Source organism: Ostrea edulis, chromosome 5, assembly GCF_947568905.1.
Source record: "Ostrea edulis chromosome 5, xbOstEdul1.1, whole genome shotgun sequence".
Taxonomy (NCBI): Eukaryota; Metazoa; Mollusca; class Bivalvia; order Ostreida; family Ostreidae; genus Ostrea; species Ostrea edulis.
The window spans coordinates 72,660,820-72,674,244 of NC_079168.1; the positions used below are offsets into that span (position 1 = coordinate 72,660,820).

Sequence of the window (13,425 nt, forward strand, 5' to 3'; positions counted from 1 at the left end):
ATTTCTGTAGAATAAATCTTTCCGTGATAGGGGCTGCCGATTAATTGAATTACAGTGTTCTCTATAAAAATATTTAATTAAAAAAATATCCCATTCCTTGGGAAAATTGGAATTTGTTTTCATTACAAACAAATATTTTTTCAGAGATGTAATTTAAAAATATTTTTCTTCACTGCAGATGATACAAGCCATACAAGTGTTACGGTTTCACTTATTGGAACTAGAAAAGGTAAATTTATTTGAATACATCTTTCATCGTGTTAACTCGTACCACAACTTTTGATCATCCATTTTAACCAGCATGAGCATATCTGACCACATACATATATCCAAACACCAGTTATCATCACAAAATACTACAACGATAAGATGAATGAAATGTTAAGTGACCTTTACTCCCACCTTTCAAATTGTGATTAATGTTATAGATTTAATCAATACTAGGTATACGAGTTTTGTTCGGATAAGACGACAATGGTGTAAATTTGTTGTTTTTCTGTCTTTCAGGTGCACGAACTCTGTGACAATTTCTGTCATCGTTACATCAGTTGTTTAAAAGGGAAAATGCCGATTGATTTAGTGATAGATGAACGAGAAGGAGGAAGCACCACGTCCAAATCTAGTTCGGAAAATCCGCCGGATCCGTCGGAAGGGGTGGACCAGCAGGTAAGAAAGGAGTATTTCGAGAAATACCGGATTCTGAACTACATTTATTGATTCTGACTAGTAACACCCCCCTACAATGCTGGATCGATACACTTAGTAACAGGACTGCATATTCTACTGCAAAACCCACAGTCCAGGAATAGCATGGCATCCAAAACACTAGGGAAAATGTAATCAGTTCATAAAATTAAAATTACCGAGTTTTACAAAGAATAGTATATATTAACGATATAGAGAAAGGAATTAAAAACTAGTATATAAAAATGAAATTGACACGTACAGAAATTTAAATTTTCCACGGTCTAAAAACTAAACCAAATTATGCGGAAATTAAACTGGTGTAACCAAAACAATTTATTTATCTAGTAATCAAAGAATGAAATATATGATCCTGCAAGCAACACACACACAAAAATGTCCCTGAAAGTGTATGTAAACATACATTTTGGAGTATTTTCATGACCACTTTCACACAATGGGAATATAGACAGAAAGCATGTTCAACTTGTTTTATGATGTACAATAAAAATGTGCAAGAGAGAAAAAAAATCGCCTGATTTCATTGTGGGTTTGAACAAACTTATTTTAATGCCTTGTCGACATTTCGCAGACTGCAAGAGCGCTGTTGAAATGTTTATAATTTCATTGCTTGAAGAATTATTTTATTACGAAATGATTCCCTTTTGGATAGAAAACATTTCTGGCAGAGTTTGTGAGTCTTTGAGATGCGGCCGTTCGTACAACCATTTTGTGAGCCAGTTTACGACCTATAACGGTTATTGTCATCATAGTCAAGTCGTAAATTTGACAGCAAACTGGTCAATAAAATTACACTAACTTTCACGATCCCTGACTGACCTTGACAAAGCTTAAAATTAATCATAGGTCTTAGGAGTTCGGGACGCAGCTATACGGATGATAAATCTGTGTACATTTTCAGTGGAGTTCACGTAACCACACGGTGTGCTCGCCAGCTATCTTGCAGTGACCTGGTAGATTTTTTAACGGTCTGTGATTAGGTATAGGTATAGAAATTATAACTAGGTATTTCCCAGGTAAATTGTTCATTAAGTGTATCGTGGGTTTACAATGGGGTGTGGAAACTTATATTAAGCATACAGAAAGCTCGTTCTCAGTGTCAACTCTTCACCAAAACCTGAACCGGGTGTCTGGAAAACCATAAATCTAGAATATGTATGTTGTTACCGTATGATGTTAATTTGACGCTGATCTTTGAACTTGTCGTGTAGATAGGGCACCTTGCTTATGCCCCATCTATTCTGTACACTTCATTGTTTATAAAACACTCCAGTCAGTCGGGCAGATAGTTTTGAGGTCAGGTGAACACTTTACTTAAGCCTTTTGTCTGCAAGATCACATCTGATCTCCCTGCCAAAAAATATCTGATTCAAATTTTTCATGTCTCTCCCTACACATATCATTATTTCATGACATTGTCAGTGAATGGTCGTTATATTCTATTCTTCCCGCTTTATATATTTTAATTTTTGTTTGCTGTGGGTCACAAAATATGTCGAAATGATCTCTTAAATGCGTATAAGTGTATATATATATTTTTCACTCAGAGATAATCCTATTCAAAAGAGATGAAACATACTCCGAAGAAACTTGCCTTTCCGCGACTTGGCCATTGTTCTCCGTCAATGTTGTTGACACACAAAAGTGTAGAATTTCATCTTATGCTTCACTTGGTTTATGAAATTATTTTTTCCTATTTTTTTTATTATTAGAGTTTGGGATATTATTTTCAGTCTCTGTATTTCATTAACGTTCTTGCCTGCCACTTCAATATTTTATCTTATCTCGGACTTTTTCCTCCGGTGCCCTGGGTCACAGTGATTTTACCCACGATGAGGGAGATCTGAGGCCTTTGTGATGGAATATTGTCTCATAGCCAACACCATACATACTGTATTCTCAATGTACCTTAGCTAATGACTTATTTTGAACAAAAGAACGTCGTTATTTTAGTGGACCAAAATAAATCTCGTTAACTTTTTGTGTTTTCTCCTTCTTTTTCCCCTGTGGACCTCGAGGTTTTGCTCGTTTCATCTTTTCGTCATGGTCAGAGCTTGATTGGGTCTCGGACACACTGTGTTATAGCCATCCCATTATAGATAAGATCTGCCTTCGTTTTCCTGGTTTTTAAATCACTTCCATTTCCTCCCAAAAAATCACCGTGGGGTGGTTACTTCTGTCGCATTGTACTAAATGTAATTCATCACCAGCGTGCGTTGTTTGGAAGGTATTTTTGTCAGAGCTAATCATATGTTGACTGTAACGATAAATAAACAATATTTACTGTCGAAATAAGAAAGCAGTTAACATGTTAAGGTGAAGACGGCCTTCCTCTTACCAAGGAATGATATAACGGGCTGTGTATTTCTTCAGGGTAGGTAAAAGTACCTGTTCTATAGACATTAATCAACAGTCGACCATTACTCGGGGCTAATCTATCTGATTCCAGATCGTCTATCTGTAGATTTTATCGCTGATTTTCTCCTTTGTCCGTAGAGTTAGTAACTGATCACTGAATCAGTGCCTCCTTAAAGCTCTTCTTCAACAATAAATACAGACAATTGTGCCAAGACGACTAGACAATTAAAAAACACCAATCTGGCATATAAGTGTTATTTATCATACAATTTACATAAGTACATGTAGTTTAGGTTATCGTCGATAAATTATGTATTTCGTCCATGTCTTTAAGTTTTGGACCAGGAAATGCATAAAAAAGAAAACATCTACAAATGGTTTTTGTTCTTTTGTCTTTTTTGATATATAATTTTACAGCTTGGTTACTCTTGGCCTAGTTTTTTGTATGTTTCAAAAAGAAGGGGGTAAAAAACTCTTTTCAAAAATGTATCTTTACAAATAAAATCTAATTATCAAATCAAAATCATTTCAATGCCGTAGGAAAAATTCCTGTTCCTGTGGTGATCGCGGATTTAAGATGGTCGCAAAATCCGACAGCACGGGTCACCAACGTGTCATAATGGGATGATATCTCTAATGGCTTTCAAATGACTTCTTCTCCAATTTCTTATGAATTACATTAAGAAAAAAAAGTGAAATTCACTCCCCATCCATAGTTTGGCTTTACTTCGCTATTAACCGGTAAAAAGAGCGATTTACGGGTCGAGCGGGACTGCTTCTGCTTGGATGGACACGTAGAAAGGGCTCGCACTAAAAGCGGGAGACAGACTCCGTTTTGTAGACTCTGAATAGAAAAAGGATCTCACTTTATTTTGTGGTGAATATATTGAAAGTGCCCAGAATATTTTTTTTAACTTTTATCCTGTTTTAGTATATCATTGAAACATTTAGTCCACATGGTTGAAATTTTGTGATATATTTTTTGTTCTTGCTGTAATGAAGATATACTGCTTTTCGGGGATGTTTTACAGACTATATGTACCTATGAGAATGCATCATTTCTAAGGATACTGTATTTTGGAAAATAATATTAGTTGTCCCAAATATTCTTACTATGAAACTTATTGAAAAATAAAATTTATTTGTCGATAGCGTAGCTGTTTTGTTAGTTTTTTTTTAGAATCAGAAATTACCCGGCAAGATATCTTGTTGATAATGCACATCCAATTAATGAAGATAAGTTTGGTTGATAATAAATGATTTAAAATCGCCATATCTTCATGATTATTTTTGTTCCAGATTGATAACGGCGTTGTTAATTGAATATAAATGCTCTATTTTATTCTTTTTGGATTGAAGTTTGCAGTGATAAGATCAGAAAAATTCCTAGACTTGGGATCACCGTTGGAGAAACCCCTCTAATTATTGCCTTTCCGATCAATTTCTTGATAGTGATGTTATTTTTTGGTAAAATGTTTATAATAGAATGTGGTCCTCGGTTTCGAGTTTCTTGGATATCACACACAACACATTGCAATTATAGGCGTCTGTTAAAAGCAGGTGTACGCACTTTTTTATGGATCATGGATCCGCTCCACTTCTCTCTGGCATTAATGATCCATAATTATTGCGATGATAGCTCTGATAGGCCAAATAAAAATCGAGCTTCATTACCTCTGCATTATAGGGAAACAGGGTTTGGTAGGTGTATAAAAAAGCAAGAGTACAATGGGATTCCGGAGGAGCGCATTAACGTACCTAGCGTTCCGGTTGAATAAATTTGAAGGCAACAAAAATACCTGGTGTAGGTAAATGGAATACGTGTAAAATTTGTGACTTTTTTTATGAGAATTCAAATATTTACCCGTAATCATTTCTGTTTGCTAAAAAAATGAAACATTCGAGCAGGTGATTACACGTTTGTGCTCACTAGTAATGGAAGTGTCAAAGTCGTGAAATATTGAAGTTAGGGACTCTTTACTTGTGAATAATTGATTTTACTACAACCTCACAATGATGATACCACTGCATGTTCGGTACATTACACTTTTTGTTATGGTGGTGTCTCGGTTTCGGGTGATGTAGATGCAATACTTAGTTTTGGTCGCAGATTCCACACCACTTGGTGTTGACTGGTCCCTCGAGATCTCGTCGAGTTCTCGATGCTGTTCCCCGCTCTTTAGAAATTGCATTTAAGCACTTTAGACAACATACATATATCGACATTGTGTAAATGGCTTCCATTATTTAAGATATCTTTGAAACCGTTGTCTTGCCTTGATGTCAAATGCATATGCTTTGCTGCAGAAACAATTGGATATGAAATGTGACAAATATCTTTTTCCCGGTTTCCCATTGTACAAAACGAGATCGAGTATCCCTGTGACAATTGGCAGGAGTGGGAACTCTTGAGGCATATTATTCGAATCCAGACATTCTTTTTTCCGAGTGATAGATCTATTGGTGTGGTGACTTATGAAATCTTCTTTCCCTTCACAATGCAAGACCAGCAGCAGCAATTACAAATGATCTGGCTAAATGACCATCGAGCAATTAATGAGAACTTGGAGAAGAAAGGGAGAATAATTTTCAATTCTCCTCTCTCCCATGATTCCGCGCTGTAGAGTGGAGTCGTTCTATCTGGTCGTAATGAAATTAGGCTTGAGCGAAATTTGTTGTGATATTCCATACTTAGGGTTTAATTCCTCAATTGGTAAAATGTGAAAATCCAATAAGACTACCCCGCCTTGTATTGGTGAATGACAGTGTCTGAGATTCCGAGGTAACTTGTCCCTATTCACTGAATCGGCATACAAAAATCGGCGTACAAAAAGCGCTTATTTTTGATATCACAACAGGAGAAAACACCAATCGATTTACAAAAGCATAAATATCTAAACCATTTATAGAATTAAACATAAAAAGTGCATCCCTCTGTCCCCAAGGCAATTCCAGTATTTATTCACTTAAATAGTCAGCGACCCAACTAACTAAATTGTGTAGCAAACCTCCCATTTTCTTCGTCTTTCTTCCGGCTACACAAAGCTCCCTACTGCTGTGCCTTGAATACCCTGTCTAGGATGAGCATATGCTAATCTAAAGCCTTGCACAAAGTGGCTAATTTCATTCATTTTTCCATTTTCTAAAGCCTTGTGACACATTGTGATTCTATGAAAAACCATTATTATTCTAACAGCTGGGTTTAGGAAAACGAGAAAATGGTAACTTGTTTATCGTTTCTAACGTAAGAATAGTCCTGGTTCTTCTGCTTTGGATAATGGTCTTAGAGCCATTTAGTTGTAGTTTTCTCTACATGGCTCAAATGGACCTTGATAATTAAAAGATGAAATTAGCTAACTTGAGTCAGTGGAACAATTTTAGTCCAATTTTGATTCCGAGAGAGATAAGTCGGTCATAAGAATCGATGTTTGATTATTTTTCTATCGATCCTTTACCGCAAATGAATTTGCGATCACTGGCTGATAAGAGGGTTCCTTTATATTTCTCCTTTTTCTACCAAAAATCAATTTTATCTTTTATTCTTAATTCTGTAAAAATTTGGGTTGGAAATGGGGCTGAGTAACTTGAACATTTAAGAAAAGCTATTGACGTGAAATCGTCAATTCGTATGTGCGCATGTCAGAGGGGAGAATGACAGAAAAATATCTATTTGTATTATGGAGGATTATATCTAAGCTTGGGATGGACCCCCAGTTTATCAATGAAAAGGAATAACTGGTGCCCACGGCCTCTACCCGGGAGACGGGGCTTTCAAAAGTAGATATTCAGGCAGGAAACCGGGTCAAATGTTTTAAGGGGACTATGAATATAAACAAAGATAATGTCACGAGAAGGGGCCTCTAATGCCACGATCGACTTCAAACAATTTCTGCATACAAATAATCAATGAAAATCCAGTTTTCTTAGGACAAGAGACTTATAGGTTTAGGAACATCTTGAGTGGACAGTTTTACGAGCTATGCCTTAATTCCTTATAAAATGTTTTTAGAGTTTAAACGATTATGTTGGATTTATTATGGAACTGCAAATCAAAGTATCTATGATTATGTGTAAATTTTAAAACTTGAGTCTCCACCTTTCCATAACAATTTACGGATCTCGGGTTTAGCAAAATATGTAGATACATTCCACATCCGGTATTAGACTGTCACGTGACGACAAATTATTCTATACCCCTGCTTGCAATTTTCTCTGGAGAAAAATATACGGCATGATTAAAATCGTTTGGAAGTTTGAATATTTTGTGAACTTTTGACATGGCATTTTTCTTTCAGAGAAAAAGAATGACTATTGTAGGATTTTTGGGTTATAACTAATAACATTGCTAACTGTGTGTGTTTCTGTCTTTTCATTTGTTTGTTATATAGCATCAAAAACTTGTTTTTCTTACTAATCTGTTTGGATTGTGCTGTCAAACTTTCTGTTCTCTTCAAATTATTTTTCATTTGATAATGCGCTGATATAACAGAGAAAACCTCAGGCAGGGATATACTCCTAAAATCACGTGATACTATGCAAAAAAGTAGTTACTTTTATATTTAATTTTTCTATATGGTATATACTGTAATGATGCAAAACAAATGTCGCAAAAAATAATTTTAATTTTTGGCATATCACAATCTGACCCTGCTATGGTTTTCTCTGTTGACAGGGCCAAATGTTTACGTCGATGCCGTCATGGGGTTTACGTGCGTGACCACGGTGTGTCCCGAGGGTATCCGAGGGTGGCCAAGCTGTGTGGTTCCAGTGCAGGCTGAGATAATAATCACCCATGTATACAGAACACCAGAATCTCTGTGATATGGTTGCCAAGCAACCATTTGACAAAAACTTATAAGTGATTCCAGTTGTATGAAGCTAAAATATGTCTTCAATTTTTTTTAGCGACACCTAGTGTCGTTTTTATACGTGACTAACGTATGTGAGTATGAAAGGAAAATGTTTTCTACAGAAAAAAAATTATACAGAATTTTTATGTCTCATTTCCCTTTAGTTTGTGCAAAATTGAACCGATATACCCTACTTTGACAAGAAAAATATCACCGAGTTCATCTGTGATAAAAAAAATTAAATATATATATATATATATAAATATATTAGTTATATATAGACCAATATTTTTTTTAGGATCTTAAGTTCCAGGAATGCGGTATACTATTATTGATGTTAAAAAGGGAGTTGGAAATTTTCTACAATGGGTGATAATTTGATACGGAATTATAAATAAATTTGGGAAATATGACTTTTTTCTCTTTTTAATCAAGATCTTGTATTTCTGAAAGAATCAGTGGCGAAATGTTCTTTAAATCTCTATATTTCAGACAAACTGATAGAAGTATATTTCGAATAAATGGTTGTCTTTTGAATTGCATGTATAACGTGTAATGTGGTCTATATTTTTCCTTCAGTAGAGTTCTATATATTTTTCTTCTTTTGTTGGTACGAGGGAACACTGTATAGTATAAGCTGACCATTATTTTCCATGTAGATATTGTTTATGTATGTGCAGTTCTTGAGACGGAGTCAGTAGTTCATTATAATTGTTTTATATCAATAATTTCCTGTAGATTTTCTCTAGTCAAATTATTTTGTTAATGTGTGCTTAAGACGGCAATATTTCTGTTCTTCGTGAAGTCCCCATTGGAGTGTTCGCAAAATCCCTGTAACGGTTTGTCGAATTTTGGTCTTTAAAGTTTATGTAATGTTCTAGACAATGAACTTTATGTTGCTAGCTGATTACGGATAACTAATTAAATTCTTATTTTTACTTAAAAATCTCCAACGTAGACAGGCAGGGTTTTTTTTTTTTATTATTATTATTATATACATTTTTTAAAGTGCTGAATCCCGTTATATTTAGCTTATACATTATTGTGTGCTATCATTTTTTTTATCCCATTTTGTCCTTGAAACTTGTGATCTGTGAGAGGTCCAAATATTTTGTCTGTAACTGCATGTACCAAAGTACTTCATCGGAGTTGTGCCATAATTTGTTTAAGGGAGTGAGAGACTTGATAGAGAGAGCGAAAGAGTGAGAATTTATTGCTACAAGGAATTTTGGTCGAAACCAACGCGCATTGTAAAAATCTATACATTATATATATATTTCAGCATAATTTCATTATATAATAAACAATGTAACAAACGTACTGTTTTCGTAGTGATTTTAAAGACAGTGTGAGACAGCTGGTCTTCGAAGTGTGTCAAGATTGCTTTTAATGCTGGGGCATTTCGTTTCCCCAAACCAGCCTGGAAATAGTTCACGCAAGCACAACGAGGTTAAACACAATTTTCCCGCTGTTATTGAAATATATAACATATTAAAATGTAGGTAATCGCCTAACCAGAATACTTCTTGCATTAACTTTGAATATTGAAAGTTCGATTTAAAAACGCACCCTCCACTACGTACGTGTACAGGCAACAATACAATAATAACGCCCGGGCATCTTTGAATTCCATTACCAAATTTTGACAGGGGGGGGGGTCTCTGTTTTGCATTTAAAAACAGTATTTTCTATAAGAATTTGACCGGTGAAAACGTGGTGTATCATTGAACAAGAACGAGTTTCGTCATCCTGTATCTTATGTCTCGAACGAAAAAGACCACGACTGTTGTCATGCAGGACGGTTGTCTGAAATGATAGTTAGCTTTGAATTACAACACGATCAGTAATAACTATTGTCTCCAACCCCCCCCCCCCCCCCCCCCCCCCCCCCCCCCCCGATTTGACTGTCGTCATAAAGTTGATTTCTCTCGTTTAAATCGATCATGAAATAGATTCAACTAAAATTAATTTGCGAAAATTCATATCTGATGTAGGCCTAAACTAGAGTTAGGGGAAACGCGGACAAGATTGTATAAAGTTATTTGAAATGTGGAATATTTTAGATTTCCATACACTTTACTGTTAATTTAAAGGGATTCAATCAGCGCTTACTTCTATTTTTACATTATGCACGCACCGTAACCCAACGGAGAGCTACATCGAATATAACATTTGACGTAAACCCGTACAAATTTACATAAAAAAAAGTTGCGGGAGGATTGATGCGTCTGTAAAGTATTGAAAATAAGATTCACATATTAATTTTTGTTTTCTTACAAATTTTAAATGCCCCTCCCCCCTGTGATCCTCGTTTTGATGTACGGATAATATTTCATTTTGTCATAAAGTGTAGATGTTGATATTCAGTGAACAAATATCTTTCCTCCAAATATTGACAAATTTAATATCTTTTTTTAATGAACTCATATTGTTTCAGTGAAGTTATTATTAATAAATTTGAAAGATGAGTTAATTTCTTGAGAGAAATAGCAATACAGGGGCATATCTAGGCAGTTATATTCAGTAAGGCAAGGAACCATCGGTTACAAGTAACGTGGTCGAGTATTGGACCTAGGTCAGTATTCTATACATATGTTAAAGGAGTGGGGGTATCGACTGATTTGTTATATATATATTATATGATTGTACACATGGCTCATGATATTTCGAACAAATGAATTTTCGCTATATCTATATTATTCATCTCATTTTCAAACTAATTCATGAAATTTGCTGTGATTCATAAGAATAGCAAATACTTTCAGTTTCATGTGGTAAAATAAATATTTGATATTCCTGAAGTAGTTAAAAGTTATTTCAATTTGCCATTGTCATCTTATAAATCAAGGGCACCAAATTCAATTTAGTGAACATTTATCTTACATTCTTAACAAATAGCATTTAAACAAATAAGGAATATGAATACTTTATGAGACTATATTTGATTCTAGATCAAGTACTGACAACTGAAAATCGGAGCAAAATTGCAGTTTGTAGGATAATTCAAACTTGAACGTTTTCAATAAAATATATAGCCAATATATTTCCCATTTGTTCATAATATTATGATCCATAGCTGTACATGATTAAGCCATTGGTAAACATAGGAAACAGTATAAATGTACCCCCCCCCCACAATACTGGAACTCAAACCTTGAACTAGACACATGTAACATGTACTCCTCCTAGGCACCTGATCCTACCTCTGGTATATCCAGGGATCCGTGTTTGTCCAACCCTCTATTTTGTAATGCTTATAGGAGTTATGAGATTGATCACTGTTCGTTATCTCCGCCTTTATAAGAGTTATGAGATTGATCACTGTTCGTTATCTTCACCTTTTCAACATTAACATCGCACATTTTCAACATTAACATCGCACATTTTCAACATTAACATCGCACATTTTCAACATTAACATCGCACATTTTCAACATTAACATCGCACATTTTCAACATTAACATCGCACATTTTCAACATTAACATCGCACATTTTCGATAAACAACATAGTAAACAGTGCATAAAAATAAAATGAATAAAATTAATGTCTTCAAATTATATATATATATATATGTATGTATGTATGTATGTATGTATGTATGTATGTATGTATATGTATGTATGTATGTATGTATGTATATGTATATATATATGTATGTATATGTATGTATATGTATGTATGTATATATATGTATGTATGTATATGTATGTATGTATGTATGTATATGTATGTATATATTAATCGTGGATATCTATGTTACATGAAGCACCAGGGTTATCGGTATTATTCTTGAAAACATTCTTAACATAGATAAATGGTAATTTATAGATATTTTTTCCAGTATCACATGGCTTACCATCTCTCTCTCTCTCTCTCTCTCTCTCTCTCTCTCTCTCTCTCTCTCTATATATATATATATATATATATATATATATATATATTATTGTTTCCAGTGAATAAAATCCCTACAAAGATATATTCCTATTATGGACAGATTTTTATCAAAATAAGATTTTGCAAACAACCCATGACGTTACATGATTCAACCATCATGTCATCCCATCATTCTCTTTATGTACAGAAATGATAAATGCCATGTACCCAATGTAGATCAATATGAATATTTAATAACATGACATCATTATATACATTGTATATATGACGAAGAGACTAAGCACCTGCAATTGGAACGCCATTCGACCTTTTCCCTAAAGACGGGAAAAAAAACCCCAGCGATGTTCAAATTTCAAACACCTGGTGAGACGGTCGATTTCCGGAAATTGTAACTAATATTGAACGTATCAATTAAGTACAATGACACACAAATAATTAATGTTCAAATTAGTACTTTTTAATTAAAAAAAAACAAACTAAAAAACCCAACTTAGTGATGATTTGTCTCACCTGCCTCACGGTTGTTATGGTTTGCATTAAAATGTTTTGAGAGGGAGCATTTTCGTTGCTTGGTCGACTGAAAAGGGGAAATAATCTATTGAAGAGGGGGCATTTTCGTTGCTTGGTGGACTGAAAAGGGGAAATAATCTATTGAAGAGGGGGCATTTTCGTTGCTTGGTGGACTGAAAAAGGGAAATAATCTATTGAAATGAGGAAACAATCAGTTAAAAACGGGGAGTAATCAATTGAAAGGTGGAATAATCAGTTTAAAAGGGGGAGGAAATCCGTCACATTGGGCAAATAATATTGTTGCTTAATATAATGATATACAATTCTACCTAGAAAAGTGATAAGCACAGGCATGTGTATAAGAATCTTTCATTCTGAATTTCATTTGCATTTGTTTAACAATATGCTAAATCAAACTGCCGCATTGTTTCCAAAAATTAACATAGTATGCAAATTAATTTTATTAAGAAATGGTTACCCTTTCAAAGAGTTTGAACCCGATAGAGTAAGTGACAGATATTTGCAGTATATTCTCAGTTTTGAAAATTTGAAGTATTTTACTTCAAAGAACATTTGAAAACTCGAAGCTGTCACACTTGAGGAAAAACTCTGTAGAGTTAACTGACTTGAAATTTTTGCTTTGAACGAGGTTGAATAATTACGTCATAGAGTGTTCATATTTAATATGCACTAAGTGAATGTCAATGGAGTAGATAAGAAATAGGTATTCTCTGCGTTATGAACGTGTTTTATTGTCTGAAAAGAGCATTTTGCCAATGAACACAGAAAAAGAAGCGAAAACACCCAGCTATATGTTGATTTTTGTCTATGATAATAATAATATGCATGCGAATATTCAAAACATCATAGATGTTAAAATAAACAGATATTTAGGTTGAGAGATGACTTTGTTCAATCATTGCTGTCAAAAGTTATCTCTTGTCAGATTAAGAAATGCTTGAGCCCTATATTTTTTCTTTCTTTTCAAGGGGTTGAATAGAATACCAAAAAAAAAAAAAAAAAAAAAGAAAAGAAAAGAAAATAAAAAGAAGAAAAATTAAGTAGAATACTGGAATTTTCGAGTAAATCATAATTCACTGAAATC

At 34.2% G+C, this 13,425-nt stretch overlaps 1 protein-coding gene across 3 annotated transcripts in view; it reads left to right on the forward strand.

The window, feature by feature from the left end:
* The window catches only part of LOC125649067 (homeobox protein Meis1-like), a 60,628-nt gene that overhangs the window by 11,436 nt on the left and 35,767 nt on the right, over positions 1 to 13,425 (forward strand). For all 3 annotated transcript variants that reach the window (XM_048876279.2, XM_048876282.2, XM_048876283.2), the window contains exons 6-7: positions 179 to 229; positions 508 to 666. In XM_048876279.2, coding sequence (XP_048732236.1) covers positions 179 to 229; positions 508 to 666 — 210 coding nt within the window. The remainder of the gene's footprint in view (positions 1 to 178; positions 230 to 507; positions 667 to 13,425) is intronic.